Source organism: Dromiciops gliroides, chromosome 1 (assembly GCF_019393635.1).
Source record: "Dromiciops gliroides isolate mDroGli1 chromosome 1, mDroGli1.pri, whole genome shotgun sequence".
Lineage (NCBI taxonomy): Eukaryota > Metazoa > Chordata > Mammalia > Microbiotheria > Microbiotheriidae > Dromiciops > Dromiciops gliroides.
In genome coordinates, this window is record NC_057861.1 from 85,795,608 (window position 1) to 85,820,560 (window position 24,953).

The following is a 24,953-nucleotide window of genomic DNA, read 5'->3' on the forward strand; positions in this document are numbered from 1 at the left end:
TTGCTAAATATAACCAGCTGAATGTAATCATTCATCAGTTGAATAAGACTTGGGTTCTGATCTCCCGTGATGCTTACTTTTCTTCACTTCTAAACATCACTTCTTTGCAATTCAAGCAACATCTTATGCCAAGTTATGGTCATAGGATCCTGGATGATAGAGGGAGTTCATCTGTGATGAAATCACAGATCCTATTTATGTAATAAAAGATAGATGAACTCTCCATGGAATTATATTTTTCACTAATAAATTTCCAAATACATGTTTCTTGTAGTTTGTTTTATTTCTATGCTATCCAGACTTCTTTTATCTATAGCTATTTTTTCATTTATTTAGTATTTTATTTTCCCCAATTACATGTAAAAGCAATGTTAATGTCCATTTTAAAAACTTTGTGCTCCAAATTCTCTTCCTTCCTCCCTCCCAAGAACACAAACAATTCAATATAAGTTATACATGTGTAGTTGTGCAAAACATTTCCATATTAGTCAGGTCGTGAAAAAAAAAACAGACAAAAAAGCTCAAGAAAAATAAACTAAAAAAAAATTATACTTCAATCTGTATTCAGACACAATCACTTCTTTCCCTATAATCCCTGGATTCCTGGGATTGCATTTTTCATCATAAATCCTTCAGAGTTGTCTTGGAGAATTGTGTTGTAGAGCTATTTTTTTAATGGAACATCTTTATCTTGAACTAAGCATTTTTCCTAACTTCTTCCCCCCTTTCCATTGAGAGCATCCCCATCCTTACAGTTACTAGGGTTTGCCACCTGAGAGCCAGTTTCTGCTCTTCACTCTCTCTAACTTCTCTTACATCAGTCTCTTTCTTTAGCCATCATGCTACTTTAGGCCATCACCATCTTTTATTCATGCTATTACACAGTTATGGAGTTGATAATTAGTCCTAAAGCACAGATTGGACTATGTCACTATATTGCTCAGGAAACTTCACTATTGCCTCTAAGACAGTAGTTTCTGAACTTTATGTAGCAACGGGTTCCTTTAAAAAAATAACAAAACAGGAGGAAAAATAACCTCACTGTCTTTCCCCTCGACCCCACTTTGATAAAACATCCTACACAAGTGATTTCTTTGAACTTGTGTTTTATTAAAGTAAAATAAATTCATTGAAATTGTTATAACATCACATAAATTTAAGCATGCATTAGAATAATGTATAAATTAATATAAATCATCACTGTACTGCATTCACTGTCATAGGATGATACATTTAAAGAAGGAAGGGATTTTTGAGGTACCCTGTTCAAACCCCACCACACACACACACTTAATGAAAAGGATGCTGAGACCCTGAAAGCCAGAGAAGTTAGATGACGTGCTCATGATGACACAGGCAGGAAATGTCAGAGCCAACATTTGAACCCAGGTTCTCTGACTATCTTCCCTCTCCCTACACCACACTGCCCTTTAAGGGCAAAGGGGAAAATAGAGTGGTGGCAGTGACTCTCCACATCTTTGCATCTCCTTACTGGGACAAACTTTGTACCTGGTGCCCCTGATAGCAAAGAGTAAGGAGATAGGAAAGCATGGCATTGGCATCCTCAAAAGTGGAAAGGCTAAACCATATCTCTGTACAGCCTTACCCTAGGAACCTCCTGTACTCATAAGGGTACATGTGGTTTCCAAGGATAATGGTGATGATAGCTAATTTATGTTGCAAATATGATGGTGCTATGTATGTGCCAGGCATTGTGCTAAGCATCTTATAGTTATTACCTCATTTGAGCATCACAACAACCCTGGGAACTAGATGCTGTTATTATCCCCATTTTATAGATGAGGAAACTGAGGCAAGCAGAGTTAAATGACTTCTCTAGAGTCACACAGTTAGTAAATGCCTGAGGCTAGATTTGAACTTAGGTCTTCCTGATGCCAGTCTCATTGCTCTATCTATCTCTGCCACCTAGCTCAGAATTATAGAGGGCCACCAAAGGAGCCCACAAAGCAGTGACATCCTGGTACCTAACTTCCAGGGAACTTCTGTAGCCCCTTTTTCACAACGGGAGGCATGGTCTCTAGGCCCACCCAGAGAAAGGTGGGACATCTGATTAGCATCAGGTTGCACTCCTACCTTTTGGACCATGAGCCTTTTCCCCCAAAGCAGGGGCCTCCACCAAGAGGATCTATGACCCATCTGCCCCCTAGACCCTGCAAGAGGTAGAATCTTTATTCCGTATCCCTAGCCATAATGCTAGCAGTTTGAACAGATGGATATTGTTATAGTATTTTTAATAGACTTATATTTGAATTTTATTTTTAGTGAGAAAAAGTGGATGTATTTATGTAGAAGCTGTATTTGAAAGCATGCCATAAAATCTGCACTCCTTCTGAGGTCTTGCAATCAATTATCAGTTGCTAAGTCAATCATTAAGCATTTATTAAGTATTTAGTATGTTTCAGGCACTGTGCTAATTGGTGTGCATACAAAAAGAGGCAAAGGCAGAACCTGATTTCAAGGAGCTTAAAAATCTAGTTGGGAAGACAACAGCAAACAAATATATACAAACAAGCTATATACAGGATAAATAGGAGATAATCAACAGAGGGAAGGCCCTGGAATTAATAGGGGTGGGGAAGACTTTCTGTCGAAGATGAGGTGTTAGTTGGAACTTAAAGTCATGGAAGGGGGGCAGCTAGATGGCGCAGTGGATAGAACACCGGCCCTGGAGTCAGGAGTACCTGAGTTCAAATCCAGCCTCAGACACTTAACACTTACTAGCTGTGTGACCCTGGGCAAGTCACTTAACCCCAATTGCCTCGCTTAAAAAAAAAAAAAGAAAGCCATGGAAGTCAGTAGTAAAGAGTGGAGGAGGAAGAGCATTCCAGGCCTGGCGGCGACAGATGGAATGTCTTGTTCTTGGAACAGCTAGGAGGCCAGTGTCACTGGATTGAAGAGTAAACTTGTTGGGGAGTGAAGTGTTAGAAGACTGGAAAGGTAAGAAGGAGCTGGGTTATAGAAGGCTTTGAATGCCCAATAGAGCATTTTGCATTCGATCCTGAAGGTGATAGGAAACTACTGAGCCTTATTGAGTATAGGTGGTGATGTAGTCAGAATTGAATTTTTTTCATATAAATATTTTATTATTTTTCAGTTACATTTAGAGATAGTTTTCAACATTTGTTTTTATAAGATTTCTACTTTCAAATTTTTCTCCATCCCTCCCCCCTCCCCAAAATAGCAAGCAATCTGATATAGGTTATGCATGTACAATCACATTATACATATTTCTGCATTAGTCGTTATGAGAGAAGAATCAGAGCAAAAAGAAAAAACCTCAAAAAAGAAAAATAACAACAAAAAAACCCATTAGAAATAGTATGGTTCGATCTACATCTAGATTCCACAGTTCTTTATTTTTTCTGGATTTGGAGAGCATTTGCCATTATGAGTCCTTTGGAACTATCTTGGACCATTGTATTGCTGAGAAGAAAATCAAGTCTGTCACAGTTGATCAACACATAATGTTGTTGATACTGTGTACAATGTTCTCCTGGCTCTGCTCATCTCACTCATCATCAGTTCATGCAGGTCCTTCCAGATTTTTCTGAAATCTGCCTGTTCATCATTGTCAGAATTGAATTTTAAGAAAAATCACTTCGGTGCCTGAGTGAAGAATGTTTTGGATTGGGGAGAGACTTGAGGCAGACAGACCCACCAGTGGGCTATTGCAATAGTCCAGGCATGTGGGGGTTGAGGACCTGTACTAGAAAGGTAACAGTATCAGAGGAGAGAAGAGGGCTTACAAAAATAAAGTTGACAGACTAGGCAATAGATTTAATATAGGGGTGGGCTTAGAGGGCAAGTGTGAGAGATATCATGGAGTTGAGGATGACTCCTAGGTTACAAGCTTCAGGGACTGGGAAGATGATGTTTCCCTGTGTGTGTGTGTGTGTGTGTGTGTGTGTGTGTGTGTGTGTGTGTGTGTAGTTTAGGTGAAAAGATAATGAGTTTGGTTTTGGACATGTTTAGTTTAAGATGTCTACAGAACATCTAGTTTGAGATGCTTCAAGGCAGTTGGAAATGTGAAATTGGAAGTCAACAGAAAAAATGGGATGAGAGAGGTAGGTTTTAGAATTATCAGCGAGGATGGTACTTATATCCAAGGGAGGTGATGAGATCACCATGTGAAGGAGTTATCAGGGAGAAGAGATGAGGACCCAGGACAGAACCCTCAGGAACACCTATAGTTAGAGAGCATGATCTGCATGTGGATCCTGCAAAGGAAACTGAGGAGACTCCATCTGCTTTTCCAGTGCATCCTGAAAAGCTTAGAACCTTTCTGTAGACTTGTAGGTAAAACCTTCCATCTGTGTTGTCTCCCCCATTCGACTATGAGCTCATTTAGAGCAGGGACTGTCTTTTCTATTTGTATACTCAACACTTACCATGCTGCTTTTGTACATAAGAAGCACTTAATAAATATTTCATTCATTCATTCTTGTCTAGGTCCCATTTCTCCTTTTTCCAAAAGAATGTCATGAGAGTTTTTGTCAGATACTTTGATAAAATCTTGTTTAAAAACAACAGCAAACTGCCTTTTTTCCTGACTTTTTTTTAACAAGGAAAGGCTTGTCTGGCTTACAGAGAAGGGAGAGGTGGGAGGAATCTTTCAGAAGTAAAATTTTCAAAATCTGTTACAATTTTGATCTATAGCTTTATTCAGATATTCTGGTCATAAGTTGAGTGAAGTGAACCTTGTGTTATTTGTTCTTGATGAAGACATGTTGGCTCTTTACAATAACTGTTTGCCTTCTGTAGGTATTTACTAACCATTTCTTGATGATAAATTTTAGATTTTGGGGGGGGGCGGGGCAATGAGGGTTAAGTGACTTGGCCAGGGTCACACAGCTAGTAAAGTGTCAAGTGTCTGAAGCCAAATTTGAACTCAGGTCCTCCTGATCAGGGCTGGTGCTTTATTCACTGCGCCACCTAGCTGCCCCTAAATTTTAGAATTTTGCAAAGGATGAAGTTAAGTTCATTGGCCTGTAATTTTTAGGTTCCCTATCTTCCCCTTCTTGAAAATCAGTACATTTGCCATTCTCCATTCCTGCAGCAGTGTCTGCATTCCTCCATCATCTTCTGGGGAATCACTCAATAGTGGCCGTGTACACATACATCAGTTCTTTAGTTGTCTTGGATCTCATTCTTTTGTGTCTTGTGTCTTGAATTCACCAAGGTGGGGAGGGAACCTCTAGGAATCTATTCTCTTGCTACTTCTCTTGGGACTCATCTTAAAAGCTGGTGGCTTTCCTCTAGAATTTTGCCATAGCATAGATACTAATGTAGCATCATTAACCATACTCTTTCTGTCAGTCCATGTTAAGTACCTACATGCCAGCTACTGTGCTTAGTGCTTGGGATACAGAGACAAAAACAAAGGTGCCCTTGCTCCCAAGGAACTTACTTCTTTCAAGGGAAACTACACGGACATACGTAAATATTTTCAAACTAAAACCAGGGTAGCTTAGGAAGGAAGGGGCACTATCAATTAGAGGGATCAGGAAAGTTCATGTAGAAGGCAACACTTTAGCTGAGTCTTAAAGGAAAAGATTCCATGAAGTGGCGATGAGGAAGGAAAAGCACTCCAGTCATGGAGGAAGGACCAGTTCAAGGGTACTGGGATAATGTAGTGCTCTGTAGAAAGAATAGCAAGAAGGCCATTTTATATAGACCATAGATCAGGGTAAGAGAAGTAATATATAATTATAATATATAGGACTCATATATATGTAATATATTGTAGTAATGCATAATTATAATAGAAGCTGGAGTGGCGTGATAAATCCAGGTTGGGAAAGTTTTTACAAGCAAAGCCACAATTATATTTTATCCTATATGTAATAGGGAGCTTCTGGAATTTGTTAGGTGGAAGAGTGACAAAACTAGATATATATTCAAGGAAAATCACTTGGGCAGTTGTGCTGAAAAATGAATTGGATTGAGGACATAACTTCAATTAGGAAGAGCAATTATGTGCATATTATAGTTGTTGAGGTCAGACGTGATAAGTACCTAAACTGAAGTGATAGCTATGTGAGTAGTGAGAAGGGAAAAGATGAGAGAGATTTGATGAGAGAGAATGCTGTGGAGATTTGGAGTGAGGGGTACTGAGGAGTTGATGCCAACACTAAGGTTTAAAAGCAAAGAGACTGAAATAATAGTGGTGCCTTCAAAAGAAATAAGGAAGTTTGGGAGAGGGGTAAGTTTTGGGGAAAGATAACGAGTTTGTTTTGTACATACTGAGTTTGAGATGTTGGTAGGACATCCAGTTGGCTGATGTCAAAAGTGTGTACATTTTGTGTCAGGGAGAAACTTTGAAATCATTAAAAGCACAGTATCACTTCCCTTACTCAGGAAACTCCAGTAGCTTCCTCTTAACCGCCAAGAGCAAATAAAAAAATCCCCTCTCAATTAAAACCCTTTACAACTTGAAATCTTATTACCTGTACAATCTTCTTATTCTTTACTTTCCTTTATATATTCTAGATCTAGCTACACTCTTTTTCTTACTGTTTCTCAAATGCAACAATCCATCTTCTGTGCCCCTGTCTTTTAAGTGGCACTTTGCTATATGCCTAGAATGTTTTCCCTCCTGACCTCTATCTTACTGACTTCCCAACTTCCTTCAAATATATGGTTAAATCCCACTTTTTTCAGGAGACTCCCCAGTCTTCTCCACCCTGTCCCATACCCTTTCTATGCTGCCATCTGATCTGAGATTACTTTTCATGTACACTGTTTATATCTTGTATGTATGGTTTTTTGGCATTCTGTCTCCCTGTTTAATAGTTTCTTGAGGGCAGAAGCCCATATTAAAGGCATGATTTGAACCCATGGTTTTTGCTTCTAGGACCAGTTTTCTTTTCACTATACTGTACCTATTTTAGTTACTATTTACAAAGGTTTAAAATATCTCTGTCATGCCAAAAGAGTAGTTTTTATGGCCATATTCTGCATTTCAGTATTAGGACACAGAATGGATTCATATTTAATATTGGCAATAGCATAATTGATATGGTGTCTGTAATGTGGTAGAGAGACATTATGATGTTGTAGGATGAGTACTAGATTAGGGGTTAGGAGAAATTTGGGTTTAAGTCCTGGCTTTTCAATCAATGCTTTCTGCTTATGAGACCTTCTGCAAGTCTCTTGATCCTCATGAGCCACAGTTTCCTAATCTACAAAATGGGAGTAATAATACTTAAAATGCATGACTCATACAGAGAGGGTTTTTTTTGTTTGTTTTTATTTTTGTTTTTGGTGCGGCAATTGGGGTTAAGTGACTTGCCCCAGGGTCACACAGCTACCAAGTGTCAAGTGTCTGAGGCCAGATTTGAACTCAGGTCCTCCTGAATCCAGGGCCAATGATTTATCCTCTGTGCCACCTAGCTGCCCCTAGAGAGTTTTGAGGAAAGCAGTTTGTAAACCATTATATAAATTAATTCTTTTCATAGACTGAATTTTCATAATCATTATTTCTAACTTAATTGTTCTTACTTATTCTTCTAGATACGAGTTGAGGATTCGTTACTTGCCAAAAGGATTTCTGAACCAGTTTACGGAAGACAAGCCAACTTTGAATTTCTTTTATCAGCAGGTACATGAAGCCATCATTATTTTCATTTGGTCATTGTGTCTTTGGCCCTTTCCAGATGCATTTTGTGCTGTTAGGCATGTCCTGTGATTTAGAATTAGAATGGACAGAGGAGGAAACTGAGGTTTGGTGAGGTCACATTACTTGGTGTAACATTTTTTTAGGTCATAAGTAGCAGACCCTTTCACTCCAAATGTAGTGCTCTCTTCAGTACACCAATTTCCAAATTACAAATTGAGAGTGCTTATAATAAGGGGAATGCAAATTATGATAGTTTTTCTTAATGGAGGGATGGAAGAAAACAAGCATTTATTAAGCACCTTCTATGTGCCAGGCTCTGGGCTGAGCACTTTACAAACATCTCATTGGATCTCACAACCACTGTGGAAGGGAAGGGTTATTATTGTCCCTATTTTACAGTTGAGGAAACTGAGGCAGACAGCGTTGAACTGATTGAGTCTAAGGCCAAATTTTAAATCAGGTCTTCCTGACTCCAGGCCAGAGCTTGATCTTCTGGGCCCCTGAGAGAGAAATTATCACTAAGGCATTTTGTGTTTGCATGTGTTTTCATAGCATAAATTACCTTCAGGTTTTTTTCACATCATTCAGGCAAAACACATATGTATGTTCATTGCTAACAGTGTTACAGACACAGTGCTAAGCACTTGGGGCACAAAGTAAAAACAAAATCCCTTGTTCTTAAGGAACTTACATTGTAATGGGGTAGACGACATCAAATGTGTGAAAATGAGAATGTATAGGTCACATTTAGAGAAGCTGCAAGGCATCCTTAGAGAGGGTGGCACCAGCAGCTGATGGGATGTTCAGAAAATGTCTCTTAAAAAGAGAAAGTGCTTGAGCCAGATCTTAGAGGCAGACAGAGATCCCAGGAGTTAGAGGTTCAGAGGTAAAGCGCTGCAGGCATGTGTGCAAAGGCATGGGGTCAAGAGATGGAAAGTCACGTACCAGGCAGCAAGCTGTTGTCAAGCACAGGGTGTGGAGGGCAAGACAGGAAGGGGTCATGTCTGAAGAACTCTGGATGCTTTTTATGTTTGATTGTAGTGGCAGAAGGGACACACTAGATATTGATTAGGGGGTGATAAGCTCGAGCCCACACTTGCAGAAAATCAATCAGGCAGCTTTGTGAGGGATAGCTTGGTGTGGAAGAGACTTGAGCCAGGGATATCAGGTGGTCTACTGCAGTATGCCAGGTGAGAAATGATAAGGACCTGAGCTGGGGTCGTAGCTCTGTGAGTGAAGAGGCAGCTGGTGGCACTATGGCTACAGCATTGGGCATGGAATCAGGAAGACAGGAGGCCAAGTCGGGCCTAAAATAGTTTACTAACATGTGACCCTGGACAAGTCACTCAACCTCTGTTAGCTTTAATTTCCTCACCTCTAAAATATAAATAATAGCACCAACCAACCTTTTAGAGTTGTTGTCAGGGGGAGATGAGATAATCTTTGTAAAAAGCACTTAGCACAATTTTTGGCACATGGCAGGTGCTATTAAATACTTATTCCTTTCCCCTTCCCTTATATGTGAGAGATTTAGGCAGATAGATTACAATATTTGCTAACTGACTTAGAGAAGAGAGTTGAGGGCGGCATTGAGGTTCAAAACCTGGGTATCTGGGAAGATGGTGTTAACCTTAACAGTAAAAGGAAAATTCAGAGAGGGAAGGGTTTTGAGGAAAGATAATGGATTCTGTGTTGGACATATTCATTTTGAAGTACCAACAGAACATCTAGTTTGAAAAGTACAATAGATAGTTCATGATGCTATACTGAAACTCATGAGAGAAACAGGGCCGCATGTATAGAAATGGGAATCATCTGCCTAGAGTTGATGAGATCACCAAGTGAGTGAGTGTTAGGAAAAGATCCCAGGACTGAGAGCCTTGAGCTTCATGAATAGTGAGTGGGCTTGAATTGGTTGATGATTCAGCAAATGAAATTCAAGAGAGGTCAGATAGGAGAAGAGAATTCAATGAGTAGTGTCACTAAAACCCAGAAGAAGAAGAAGGGGTTCAACGGTGTAAAAATGTTTCATAGAGTTCAAGAAGGAAGAGGATTGAGAAAAGGACTTTCGATGTAGCAATTCAGACTTACTGATTTTTTAGAAAGAAAATTTAAGTTGAAGTCATATTACAGAGGGTTTAGGAGAGCATGAAGGGGGAAGAAGAAGAGGCATTAATGTGATTGTACATACATAACCTATATCAGATTGCTAAAAAGGTTTAAAAAAGAGGGAAATATCTGGTGGGTATGATAGAATCAAGTGGTTTTTTAATGATGAGGGGACTTGGATATGCTTGTAGACAAAGAAAAAGCTGATAAATAGACAATGAAGATTAGAGTGAGTATAGATAATAGAGGCAACAATCTGCTGGAAAAGATGGGAAGGGTTAGGATAAAGGGCATGTGTTGAAGGGGTTGGACTTGTCAAGTGAAAGGGCCACGTCATCATCATAGACTGGAGTAAAGGAGGGAATGCCATGGGGGGTGTGAAATGTCAGAACTCTTCATGAATAACCTCATTTTTTTTCTGCTTAAGTATGAAGTTCCCAGCTGAGAGTACAGCAGGGGCAAGAGGGAGAGGAGTGGCACATTTATAAAGATAATTCCTTTATGTAGAAAATTTGTGATATGTAGCCTATTACTATAGGTAATATATATTAACAACTTCTGGTATATTTATAGTGCCAAAATAGGACTAAAAAAGTCCCATTTTTGTTATGTTGTGGTTTGCAAGTCACCTAAGCCAAATTTTGCTAATGATGCATTCGTGGCTACATAGAGAGAGGTACTAAACCTGTCATTCATTTGAATAGGGACTCCCCCTATTTAGGAAACTCCTTCTGAAAGTTCAAGCTGGCACCTTTTCTATAGTTTATAGCCCTAAAACATTTCCCAGAGCACTAGTGTTAAGCTCACATGGACCACTAACTGTACATAAGGATCCCTGTAGGCCACATATTGACTTAGAAAACTACTTATTTACATTATCTATATTCTTTTTTATTTTATTTGTTTTGTTACCTGTTTGCCAATTACATTTTAATGTGGTTCAAGCTACACTTGGGAGCATTGCGGCAATGTGATCCACACCTTTGGCCTAGAGCACTACCACATGAAGTGGCTTGCCCGTAGTTACATAGCCAGTAGGTTATCAGAAGCTAGGCCTCTAGCCACTGTGTATGCCTTGCTGATTTTTATGGCATATACAGCGGTGTAAAATTTTGTAGACTTTTATTTGGAAAGAATTTTGATCAGCATAATCATATATGTAATCTCCTGCCCTTAGACAAAACTCTATGGTTTTTCCCAAATTAGCTCTCAGTAGATGAAGTGCTGTGAACCAGGAGGAAGATATAGGGTGAAAAAGACAACTTCTTAAAGAATTTCTAACTTTTAGGAAGTAAAGAATTTTCATAATCAAAGTTTTATAGTCAGTTAAAATTTGCCTTATAGTTGAAACACATTTATCTTGTACTTGATTCCATCAGTAATAGATGTATGAATTTCCCTCTTTACTACAGTAACCCTGAAAACATACTTAATCTTGTCACTGTTTGAAGAATTCTTATGATGAGAAACTTTTTACCTTTCAAGGCAACCTTCCTTTAGATACATCTCTTTTGTCAATGTCCCTCCTAAATTATGAGGCCTAATAAGTGGTGATGTCACCAGGACAGAACACCTGCTTCCATGTTGAAAGAAGTTTATGTGACTTTTTGTCAGGGCTGTTATAGAAGGAACTGATTCATGCTTCAATTAAAGATTGAACTAGATGGCTTACAAAGTCCCTTTCAATTCTCATATTCTAGGAGCTCCTCAGTAAAAAAAAATAAAAAAATAGCCCACTTCCAAGGGTCCTGAATGAGTATTTACATAATTTCTTTATTCAGATTTAGCCTGAAATTTACTTTGCTTATTTTCTTTGGAAATTCTTTAGACACAGTGACTTCTCAAATGCTTAATAAAAGATGTAAATGCTAGTGTTCATTCATTTTCTCAACTCCAAGTCTTGTCTTCAAATTGTTCTGATACTTGTCAACTTTGTTTCATGCTTTTACTTGCTTGCCCTACTTTCTCTGATAATTTTGGAGCATCCTGTTTCTAACTATGTGATTAAAAACCTATACGAGGCATTCTATTCTATCCTAGTATGAACTTCAAAAGAAAAAGGTTTTAAAGGATACAGTTTAATGATTCTGCAGGTGTGTTTGCTAATCTTAAGAATTTTTTTGGTTTTGGGGTTTTGTTTTTTGTTGGTGAGGCAATTGGGGTTAAGTGACTTGCCCAGGGTCACACAGCTAGTAAGTTTCAAGTGTCTGAGGCTGGATTTGAACTCAGGTCTTTCTGACTCCAGGACTGGTGCTCTATCCACTGCTCCACATAGCTGCCCCAAGAGTTCAATTTTTAAAAAATTTCTTTCCTTATAAGAGGTCACATGTTATAGTAAATAAAGTATTGGGTTTGTCTGGTTCTGAGTCACATCTGTTGATCTGTGTGACCTTGAGCAAGTCAGCTTGTCTCTAAATTTGTGATAATTTTTGTATTAACTGCCTCATAGAGTTGCTATAAGGAAAGTTATTTACAAATCTCAAAATGCTGAAGAAATGTTACTGTGTTATAGATTGTTGTTTATAAATAAATTTGTAAATTAAAATGCCATATGCACAAGCTGTTATTATTACTACAGAGTAATGTGATACATGGCTATAAAGCAATGAAAGTTATACCCCTTTTAAAATCATCAGTACTCTTTTGTTTATATAGTAAGAAATTTTCTTCACAGATGGATAAATGAAGATGCATTTATTAAGCCCTTACTGTTTACCAAATACTATGCTAACAACTGATGGAGACCATATACATAGTGGAGAAGTGACTGGAAAAAGATATTTGACATTGGAAAGTTACAGTGATGGTGGATGGAGCCATATAGAAGCTTGAGAAACACATTCCAGGAGGAATAACAGTTAATTTGATTGTTGTTCCATGATAGGATTATGATTCCAGAACTGAAAGTGGAGAGGAGGGGGCAGGCTGGTATGAAGAGGGCTTGCAAGTGAAATAAAATGTGGCTAGAGTCATTGAGAAGCTATAGTACATATTTTCCATTGACATTGCAATTATTCAAAGAAATATTTTTGGAGGGGCGTCTTTGAAATTTCTTTCTGAGCCTGCTTATGGATGACAGGGGTTAGCAAGAGGACCCAATTTGTTCATTGTATTTACCTTGGTTCTGAATGAGCTTTGGTTATTTAAAAATAATTTCTATCTTCAAAGGAGATTATTTGTCACAATTGAAATTACCAGAATGATTGACCTCTAGGCCAGTCTAGGAATTACTTTTGGATTTCAAATATATATAAACTTTTTTTTGAAGAGTGGCAGTGATATATAGAGAAAAGAGCCTGAACTTGGAAGGAGCAAATGCAATCATTCTGTAGAAGAGGGATTAATTTGTTTAATTAAAGGCCAGAACTAGGAGCAGAAGTTGAAGAGAGAGGTAGATTTCAACTACAGGTGAGGGAAAACTTCCTAACCCTTGGATCCATTCAAAAGCCCAATGGGTTGTACCTTCCTAGAGTTCATCAATCCAGTTGTGATATCATCAAGGACATTCTTGTCCCAGTAAGAGGCTGGACTAGGTTTCTTATGGGACCCCTTTCACCTCTTTGATTCTGAGAGTCCCAGCACTATCACTTACTGTGAAACTCTGACCTTATTTCAACCCTCTGGGCTTCCACTTACTTGATGGCAAAAGAAGGGGATAGACTAGATAATCATGAATGTCTTTTCCAGTTATAATGATCTATCACTGGCAACATCTTTGAAATAAATACATATAACCCTCCAGTATCACTATAAAACAGCCCTTGACTTCAGAAAATTTGATTTCTGATTTTTTTATCAACTTAAATCTAACAGGCAGCATACAAATGAATTTAATGCCATTCTACTTCCCCATATGGTTTGTGTAATGCTTCCCTCAACTACCACCCTAAATCTGATTCCATAATCTTATTATCCCCACCCCTTTCTTAAGTTCTAATCAAGATTGATCTTCTGTAGGAGATAGAAGGTGTCTTATCTCATCAATGAGGAAGAAGACACTAAAGCAAATATTAAATCCATTAGAAGATAACCTTGACGAAGAAAATGCAATTATGTGCTCTGTTTTGTTCATTTATTCCCAGCTTGTTGGACATAAGGTGTTTTTAGTTTTTAAAGTTATTACTAATTGTGTTGATGAGTATACAGATAAGTTTTATTTTATTCCTGTCAGTGATCTCCTTAGGTTCTGGGATCACTGGTGTAAATATTTTTGGAACTCTTACTGTATAATTATTTTCTAAAAGATCAAACCAATTCATACCTCCTTTGGTGGTGTATTATTATACCTTTTCCAACATCTACATGACCATTAAATTTTACTATTTTTTATTATCTCTGCAAAATTGCTGTGTATAGAGTGGCATCTCTTTTTTGAAAATTAACTGAGAAGTATTATTGGTAGTGAATATAGAGGTACCCTGTTCCAGGATTACTGTTTTCCAATCTTCTGGTTTTGTTTTTATTGCTAACATTTTTTTAAAGTTAATTTATTAGTGTCTTCGTTTTTAAATTACATTTATTTCAGAATATATCTTTCTCCACCTAACTTATCTAGTAAACCATCCCTTGTAAAAAAAAAAAAGTTTGTTGCAATTTTTGCTACAATTTGTAATACATTTACAAACTCCAAACCCAGCTGCTGTGTCTGATAGTATTTCTTTTTAGTTACATGACCCTTGCCCTAGTTCAGGCTTTTATCTCCTTTTGCTGAGAATCTTGGAGCAGCATCCTAATTAGCCTCCCTGCCTGCCTACCTCAGATCTTCCCTCTCCAGTCCATCTGCCATATTGTTCTTCTAAAGTGCAGGTGTGACCATGTCACTTCCCTACTGAAGAAACTTCAATGATGTCCTATAGCTCTTTTGATTAAAAAATAAACTCCTGGCATCCAAAATCTATAATTAATATACAAGATTCACGGGGCAGCTAGGTGGTGCAGTGGATAAAGCACTGGCCTTGGATTCAGGAGGACCTGAGTTCAAATCCAACCTCAGACACTTGACAATAGCTGTGTGACCCTGGACAAGTCACTTAATCCTCATTGCCCTGCAAAAAAAAAAAAAAAATACAAGGTTCACACCAGTCTCCCACTTCTGCTAAAGAGGAAAGGACAGTCTACTTTCTCAACTCTTCTTGGTCAGCTTTGCAGTGGATAGAACACTGACCCTAAAGTTAGGAGGACGAGTTCAAATCTCACCTCAGACACTTACTAGCTGTGTGACCCTGAGCAAGTCACTTAACATGCTTTAAACATCTAGGACCATCTCCAGTCATCCTGATGTATATCTTGCCAGTGGACCCAGATGGCTCTGAAGGAGAGAGTGAGGTTGGTGACCTTACACAGCCCTCCCTCACTTAAATCAAATTAAGTGCAAGTCATGAGATCATCCAATGTCATGGTGCTCTTCAAGAACAAAGGACAAATAATGATAACTTGATCATTATTTGTTTTTTTGGTAAGGCAATTGGGGTTAAGTGACTTGCCCAGGGTCACACAACTAGTAAGTGTTAAGTGTCTGAGGCCAGATTTGAACTCAGGTACTCCTGAATCTAGGGCCAGTGCTTTATCCACTGCGCCACCTAGCTGCCCCCGATCATTATTATTATACAGAATTCTAGAGGGATTTTGATTGTTCTTTCTGTTCATGTTGTTGTCATTTTATATATTGTTTTCCTGGCTATTCTTACCTCAATTTGTATCAGTTCATATAAGTCTGTCTGGTTCTCTAGTTTTTTCAGAAAAAATTTTTTTAATCATTTGAGATTATAATTAGCTTCAGCAAAGTGGCAGGATAAACTTTTGTAAATAAAACTACAAAACCATCCATATTTTTATAAAAATCACATACATTAAAAGAAACCTATCATAAGTTTTAAGAATAAAGCAAGAATTAAGTTATTGAAGAGATGTACATGGTTAAACCAAACTATTATGGTAGAAATGACTATATTGCTCAGATGAAAGTACAGGTTTATTACAATACAATTCAGAATACCAATAGGATACTTCAAAGACTTGTATAAAATAATACAATTCCCATGCAAGAACAATAGATCAGTATTATCAATAGAAATCATGGGAGAAAAAAACAGAGAGGGGAATTTACCTACCAGTTCTCAAATTATATTATAAACTAGTAATAAAAAATTATTATAAGCACCAGCTCTACTTAATCTCTGGTTAGGCATATGTAATTTGCTATGTGACTTACAGACAGCCTGCTTCTGGTCCCCTCCCTGATTCAACCAAAATGAAATGAAAAAAAAGTCCAGATAACAAAATTGTGGGCATTAGTCATTTAATTACAGGAATACTGTGAATAATGTAATAAAAAAACCCCAATGAACAATGGCAGTCAAATTAATGCCTGATTGAACTGTAAAAGGATCTTCCATATGGCTGTTTAGGGAGAAAAATAGGGGGATGGAAACTGTGTACAATTAGCAGTTGGCAAGGCATGGCCAGCTGATTCAGTACCAGATATATCCCAAGTGGGCTGACTTTACTTAATCAAAAACTTGAGAAGATGCATATACAACAGAGACATCTGGAGAGTCAAACATCTTGACAGAAGGGGTAATTTTTATCCATTTTGCTCTACATAATACTTTACAGAGAACTGACTTATCAACTTTAAAGCCTTCATAATTAACACAGCATTTTGAAAAATTGCTATAGGAGGTCAAATACCAACTGCAACAAATGGAGGAAGTATGACCTCATTGGTATTTGAAGAAACAGATGGGAGGTGTAACATTCTCTATTGACTCTTTAAAATTCTGTTCCCTGCAAATGATTGTCTAAATCCCTCTAATAAACTAGTAGTGATATTTCATTTACAAAATAAGCAGTGAAGGAAGAGATCAAAAACACATAAAAAAAACTTTTAGAATGAAATTAATTCACTGAAGTTAGCTGGCATAAAGCAGAGGTGTGAAAAAACCTGCAAAAGTGTGAGCAGACCATATTAAAATGTAATTGGGAAATAGTTAACAAAATAAATAAAAATACTGTACAACATAGACAATGTTAATTTGTGGCTTTCTAAAGCATTGTGTAGCCCACAGGGATTTCAATTTGATACCACTAGGATGAGGAATATCACTTATTAGAGTAGCATAAGTATTTGTGTGTCTGTGCCTGTGTTGATTTGACTTATAACACTATAGTGTTCAAAAGATATTTGTATCTTTGAGTGATGATGATTATAGGTTTCCAAAACTAGATTAATTTTAACAAGGATCTTCTTATCCTGGACTTAGTGTTTCATCTTCATAAAGTCATCGTTTGGGGCTATCAGAAATATGGTATTAATGGAAAGATCACAGGATTTGGAGTTGGAGGACCAGGGATAAGGTTCTGGCTCTGTTGCCTTTTAAGTCTGGGAGACCTGGAGCAAATCAGGTTACCTTTTTTAAATTTCAGTTTCTTTGCCTATAAAATGTAGATTATGATAAAAAATAACAATCATAATAATAGCATTTATATAGCACTTCAAGGTTTGCAAAATGCTTAACAAATAATATTATCTCATTTGATCCTCACAACAACCTTGGGAGATAGGTGCTATTATCCTCATTTTATAAATGAGGACACTGAAGCAGACAGAGGTTAAATGACTTGCTCAGGATCACTCATCCTAGAATATGTTTGAGATTGGATATGTCTGAATAGTGCCAGGTCCACCACACTCTCCATTGTACCATTTGAACTGCCTATTGTACTGGGATTTTATGGGAAAATTTAAAGAACAACAAAGGGTTGTAAACCCTAAAGAAGTTTGTCGATGCGATGGCTTCTGGAAAGAGCAATGGGTTTTGAATTGAAGGACTTGAGTTCATATTCTATCTCTGGTGCTCCTGGGGGTTTGAGCTAGATTGCCTCTAGGACTTTTCAAGGTATAAATCTGTGATACTGTATTTTCCTCATTTGATAGACAAAGAGACTAAGATTTGTAGAATTAGGATGGTATGTACTAGAATGAGAACTAAATTTAGAGTTTAAAGATATGTATAGAGGCTGGGACTGTGGAGGATTCCTTTGATTGTAGAGAACGCCAAGGGGAATAAAATTCCCCCACTCATGAAGGTCATCACCTCATTGGACTTGATTTCCTCCCTTATTCTTTGTGACAGAGTCACCTGTTAAGCATGTGGATGGGAGAAACTAGATTTTAAAAGGAGGTAGAGTTCAGGAGGTTTTGCAATAGCACAGGAAAGAGATGAAGGCTCAAACTATAGGAATGGATTAAAAGGAGTAGGTACAAGAGATAATGTGGATATTGAATCAGTAAGGATAGGAAACTGACTAGACAATAAACATCAGGGGCACAAAAAGATAATGGACTGTTGTTAAGGGAAGGGAATGCAAGAGTCCTGGGTGACACCAAGGTTGAGAACCTGAGTGACTCAAAGATAGTGTTGTCTTCCATAGGAGCAAGATTGGAGTTCTAAATCAACAGCTAGTAACTAATCTTGGATTTGAACTCAAGTCTCATGATGCCAGTGTTCAATGCTCTTTCATCAGCTACACATTTGATGGAATATCTGAACATGATAGTGAAACTTTTTTTTATGTTTGCCCAAGAAATTTCTCAGTACTGTTATGTGAAATTATTGTTTTTCCTTCTTGCCTCTTTTTTGAGACCAAGTAAAACATTTGTCTCACTAACACATGAACATATGATATAAACCCACTCCATTCAGCCATGTTTTTTAAATTAATTTTTTTTAATTAATAGAAATCTATTTTGTTTCCCTCCCATCACGTCCCCCAGCTTCATGGGGGGGGGGGACCAAAACCTTTGTAACAAATATTTATAGTCAACCAAAATCAATCGCCTCATTTTCCATGCTCAAAATTATATATCTCAATCTCCACCCTGTGTTCATTACCTCTTCATAAGGAGATAGATAGCATCTTGTATCATAGATCCTCTGTATTCATAGTTGATTATTGCTTTCAAAGTTGTTTATCTTCACAGTATTATTATTGTATAAATCAGTAACCTGTTCCTGCCCTAAATTCCCTATCACTGTTGAGGGCAGCACCATCCTCTTAGTCTTGCAACCATGGTGTCATCCTCAACTCATCACTACTGCTCACTCCCCATAACCAATCTGTTCCCAAGGCCTGTCAGTTCACCTTCTCAGCATCTCTCATATATGCTACCTTATCTCCTCTGACATTGCTGCCACCCTTATAGCAGGCCCTCATCACCTGCCTGGACTATTGTAGTAGCCTGCTAGTCAGTCTGTCAGCTTCAGTTTTCTGTAAAAGCAGGTCAACAGTGTCACCCACACCCACCTCTTACTTAATAAACTCCAGTGGCTTCCTATCACCTTCAGCATCAAACCAAAATCCTGTTTGATGTTCAAAGCTCTTCAGTATTGAAGCCCACTCTTACCTTTCCAGTCTTACACTATACCATTTTTTTTTTTTAGTGAGGCAGTTGGGGTTAAGTGACTTGCCCAGGGTCACACAGCTAGTAAGTGTTAAGTGTCTGAGGCCAGATTTGAACTCAGGTACTCCTGACTCCAGGGCTGGTGCTCTATCTACTGTGCCACCTAACTGCCCCTAAGTCTTACTCTATACCACATACTCTTCAATCCAGTGACATTGATCTCCTGGCTGGTCCATGTCTCAGCTCTGGACATTTTCTCTGGCTATCCCCCTGTACCCAGAATGCTCTCCCTTCTCATTTCTTCCCACTGGCTTCTCTGGATTCCTGTAAGTCTTAACTAAAATCCTGGCTTCTACAGATTCTTGTCTTCTACAAGAATCCTTTTCTAATCCCTCTTAATTCTACTGCCTTCCCATGTGTTTATTGTTGTGTTCTCATTAGATCACGAGTTCTTTGGGGAAAGAGACTTGACTTTTGTCTATTTTTGTAGTTTCTTAATTTAGCACCACGCCTGGCGCTTAGTAGGCATTTAATATTTATTAACTGACTGCTCGCTTCACTTTTCATCAGATCCTACAGGTCTTCTCGGGTTTTTCTGGACTTTTCATCATCATCTTTTTTTTTTTTTTTTTGGCATGGAACAGTGAGGGTTAAGTGACTTGCCCCGGGTCACACAGCTAGTAAGTGTCAAGGGTCTGAGGCCGGATTTGAACTCAGGTCCTCCTGAATCCAGGGCCAGTGCTTTATCCACTTAGCCACCTAACTGCCCCCTCATCCTTTTTTATAGCACTAAAGTATTCCCTTTTAACCACATACCATAATTAGTTCAGTCATTACCCAACTGATGTGTGGCTACTTATTTTCTGATTCTTGTCTATGACCGAAAGAGTTGCTGTGAACACTTTTGTACTTATGGGTTTGTACAAGCCTACTAGTGGTGGTGGTGGTGTTTTTCCTTCATGTCATGACTTTAACTGAATTGGATTTAAGTGGGGGAGGGCTCTGTAAAGTCACCAACCTCAGAGAGTCATCTGGGTCCAGTGGCAAGATATACATCAGGATGACTAGAGGTGGCCCTGGATGTTTAAGGCAAATAGGGTTAAGTGACTTGCCCAGGGTCACATGGCTAGTGAGTGTCTGAGGTGAGATTTGAACTCAGGTCCTCCTGACTCCAGGGCCAGTGCTCAATCCATTGTACCATTTAGCTGCCCCCTACTAGTGGTAATAATTAAAGGGTATGGATGATTTAAAACTTTTACTCCAAATTATGTTCTAGAATGACTATATCAATTCATAGATCTACCAATAAACTCTTAACACCTCAAAATAATTGGAGTTCATGTTGAGGTTAAGATAGTACCTGTTTGAATTTACTTAAATCAATAGTGGGGAAAGAATAACAAAATAACTGCTGAATTATATTTATATTAACATTTTACTTTTTAAATTGACTTGCCAAAATTTTTTATCATAACATCATTTAAGCCATCTTAACTAGTTCACATTCCAGAAAGAGCCTGGTGTCAAGTGTTTGAAGCCTATCTTTGCCTCTTAATAGCTGTGTAATCCTAGGCAATCCTTCTTGATTCTCAACTTCCTTACCACTTTGATGAGGATACCACTTCTTTCTGTGCCTAACTCACAGAGCTATTGTGGGGATGAAATGAAATGATTTGAATAAGAGAACAAACTTTGGAACTACGAAAGGTTATATAAATAGGTCCTTTGTCATGGACTTCAGCAGTGTGAGGCCATGAATTACCATTCCTTTTTTTATGGAGGAAAAAGCATGGTGTAGTGAAAGGACTTTATTCAGAAGGCCTGAGTTCAGTCCTATCCCTCTCTTTCTTTCATTAATTGTGTGACTGGGCAAATCACCTAGCCTTTCTAAGCCTCCCTTCCCTAATCTATATCATTAAGGGATAGGAGTAGATGTTTTCTGAGGTCTAAAACATAGTTGACATTGTATGTTTATGGCTTTTAAAGTATGGTGCATGGAAATCAGTTATTACGTGAAGTCCTATGATCAATCACTAAACATTTATTAAGGGTCTATGATGTGCCAAGGACTGTGCTGAAGATCGAAAAAAGAGGCAAAAGAGAGTCCCTTCCCTCAAGCAGCTCACTATCTAAGGGGGGAGACAACATGCAAACAAATATATGCTAAACCACCTATATACAGGATGAATAGAAAATAAGAGAAAGCAGTGCAATTAAGGAGGGTTGGGGAAGGCTTTTATTGGGGATTTTGGGGGGGGGTTAAATGAGGGTTAAATGACTTGCCCAGGGTCACACAGCTAGTAAGTGTTAAGTGTCTGAGGCTGGATTTGAACTTAGGTCCTCCTGAATCCAGGGCCAGTGCTTTATCCACTGCACTACCTAGCTGCCCCCTTTATTGGGGATTTAAAGAAAAATGCCTAAAACTGAGTAATGGATTGTCATTAAGCAGCCAGGAGGCCAGTGTCTCTGAATTGAGGACTGTGTTGGAAAGTAAAGCCTAAGAAGACTGGAAAGGTAGGAGAGACTAAATTATGAAGGACTTTGAATACCAAACAGCATTTTGTATTTGATCCTGGAGGCCATAGGGGGCCACTGGAGTTTATTGGTTAGGGAGACAATGTAGCTGAACCTGTGTTTTTAAAAAATCTCTGATAGGGGCAGCTAGGTGGCGCAGTGGATAGAGCACCAGCCCTGGAGTTAGGAGTACCTGAGTTCAAATCCGGCCTCAGACACTTAACACTTACTAGCTGTGTGACCCTGGGCAAGTCACTTAACCCCAATTGCCTCACTTAAAAAAAAAAAATCTCTGATAACAAATGGAGGATTTGAGTGAAGAGAAACTTGAGGCAGGTAGACCCACCAGCAGGCTTTTACAGTAGTCCCAGTGTGGGGTGATGAGGGCCTCCACTATAAGAGTTAGCAGTGTCAGATGAGAAATGGGAAAATGTGCAAGAGATGTTGCAAAGGGGAACTTGACAGGCCTTGTCAACAGCTTGGATTTGGGGATGAAAGATAGTGAGGACTCCAAGGTTGCCAGACAGAGGGACTGGTAGCATGGGGTTGCCCTTGATAGTAATGGAAGTTAGGAGTGAGGTGTTGGAACTGTTTATGGGGAAAGAATATGAGTTCTGTTATAGACATATTGCGTTTAATATGTCTACTGGTCAATCGAGTTCGAGATGTCTGAAAGGCAGCTGGAGATATCAGTTTGGAAGCCAGCAGAGAGTTTGGGGAAGGATAGGTAGATTTGAGCATCAGCAGCATAGAGATGGTAATTAAATCCATGCGAGCTGATGAGATACAAAATGAAGTAGTAAAGAGGAAGAAATGGTTCCAGGACAGAATACTGTGGGACACATGGTCAGAGGGCATGATCTGGAAAGAGGATCCAGCAAAAGCGAAAAGGAATGGTCAGATTGGTAGGAGAACAAGGAGAGGAAGGTGTCCCTAAAATCTAGAGAGAAGAGAAGAGCAAAGAGGAAAAAGTCATCAGCAGTGTCAGAGAGGTCAAGGAAAAGGAGACCTAATCAAGATCATTTTATTTTCGAACTACGAGATCATTAGTAACTTTGGAGAGAGAGGCTTCAGTGGCATGATAGGGTTAGAAGCTGCACTGTAACGAGTTAAGAAGAGAGAAAGCGGAGGTACCTATTGTAGATGGCTGTTTTGAGGAACTTAACTACAAAGCGCTAAGAGGGAGTTCAGGACAAATGGCCTCAGTTTTTCCTATGAAATATGAGGTAAGGTTCTCAAACAAGAGAGTTGGGGGAAGGGAAACCATAGGAGGATTGAAGAGGGATAAAAAGGTTTGGAAGAGCAGCTGTGGAGAGTGAGATAGTGAGCTGATAAGGGGGGTACTAGTAGGATTGCCTAGCAATAGTGAGGGCCCACTTGAGATTATGTAACATGGATTTGTAGTATACCCAGTTAGAACAGTTCTGTGATTTTCCTCACTTTTCCAACATTAGTGAGCACTAAATTTAGAGAGGTTTGACATAAATTGGAATAATTTTTGTAAATAAATGTCTTTCCCAAATCATTTTGATTGATCTTTTTTGAGTTCCAGATAGCTACCTACTATCATATCATATAAAAACCCTTTTGTTTTAAAAAGAATTATTTCTTCATATGACACATGCTTGCTTCATATGTTCTAGGTGAAAAACGACTATATGTTAGAAATAGCTGATCAAGTGGACCAGGAAATTGCTTTGAAGTTGGGTTGCCTTGAAATACGGTGAGCTTGATAAACTGTACTTATTTGTATGGAAGATTACTTCTTTCGAACGTGTTTACATTAATTTTGAAAGTTATTCCTCTTCACTTTACTATTTATCAAGGATTTTTTCTTTTTTGGAGGGGGAAAGGATTCTGGACCTGTGATTTATTTGGTATAGGAAACTTCTGGGTAGAAATTCCTTCTACCATTGCAGTTCAGCATCTGTTATACACTTTATAATCTTAGGAAGTTGCCTGGGGTACTGAGTGGTTAAGTGAATTGCCCAGGGTCAGTCAGCTTATATTACAGGTGTGCCTTGAACCCAGCTTTTTTTTTTACTCCTAGGCTATTGTTCTGTGTTATGTGTCATCAGAATATGTATACAAAATACCAATTTGAGTTGGAAGAAACAGGTTAATGAACAGATTCTCTAAATGTCTTCAATCAACAAGCACTTACCATGTATTGGGCATTGTGTTATACCCCATTGGTACAAAGAACCACAAAAACATAATTCCTGCCATCTGAGAGCTCACATTCTAATCGGAAAGATAGATAATGTACAAAAAAAATGTATGCCCAATATGGGATAGTTAGGGTGGGATGCAGGAGGAAGGGAGAAGATGAGATAAAAGCCTCCTGCAAAAGGTGGAATTTTGAAGTCTTGAAGGCAGAGATGAGAAAGGAGATCATTCTGAGCATGGGACATACAGCCAGTGAAAAGGTACAAAGTTGGAAGATGGAGTGTTATATTTAAGGAGTAGCAAAAGAAGGCCAGTTGAGCTGGACTGTCACATATGTAGAGAGGGATAAAGTATAAGAAGGGGTCAGTGTGTGAAGTGATTCAAGTGCCAAATAGAGGATTTTCTGTTTGGATCCTGGAAGTAATGGTGAACTAGTGGAGTTTATTGAGTGGAGGTTGGGGGTATTTGTATGACGTGGTCAGACGTGCACTTTAGGAAAATCACATTGACTGCTTCAACATATAATGAATTGGAGTGAGAAGATACTTGACAAGGGCAATAGTTCAGGTCAGTCAGTCAGTGAAGAAACATTGAACTAAACTCTTGCTATATGCCAGGCACTGAACTGAGTGCTGGAGATACAAGTAAAGGCAAAAGAAAGTCTGTACTCAAGTAGCTTACAGTCTTAATGAGAGAGATCATATGGAAAGAACCATGTATAATTAAGGTATGTACAGGGGAAATTGGGCATAATAAATAGAGGGAAGACACTAGAATTAAAGGAGATGGGGAAAGACTTCCTGTAGAAGGTGAGATTTTACCTGGAACTTGGAGGAAGCCAGAAGGCATGGAGGTCAGTGTCATTGAATCACAGAGTTCATAGGGGTAAGAAGACTGGAAAGGGGTGGGTGTGGGTGTGTGTTTGTGTCTTGAAGGGCAAGTAGGTTATGAGGGGTTTTGAACATGAAACAGGATTTTATCTTTGATCCTAGAAGTGATAGGGAACTACTGGAATTTATTGAGTAGATGGGGATGGAGAGGTAACATTATAAGGCCTGTGCCTAAGGAAGATCACCTTGAAAGTTGAGTGCAGGATGGATGGGAGTGGGGAGAGACTTG

The 24,953-nt window shown here is 38.6% G+C and overlaps 1 protein-coding gene across 18 annotated transcripts in view; it reads left to right on the forward strand.

The window, feature by feature from the left end:
- The window catches only part of PTK2 (protein tyrosine kinase 2), a 428,530-nt gene that overhangs the window by 173,120 nt on the left and 230,457 nt on the right, over nucleotides 1-24,953 (forward strand). For 17 of the 18 annotated variants that reach the window (XM_043978984.1, XM_043978985.1, XM_043979000.1 and 14 more), the window contains 2 exons: nucleotides 7,534-7,621; nucleotides 23,309-23,388. In XM_043978984.1, the coding sequence (XP_043834919.1) occupies nucleotides 7,534-7,621; nucleotides 23,309-23,388 (168 nt within the window). Of the gene's footprint in view, nucleotides 1-7,533; nucleotides 7,622-23,308; nucleotides 23,389-24,953 lie in introns of those variants that run through there. The other variant, XM_043979004.1, reaches the window with a different exon arrangement.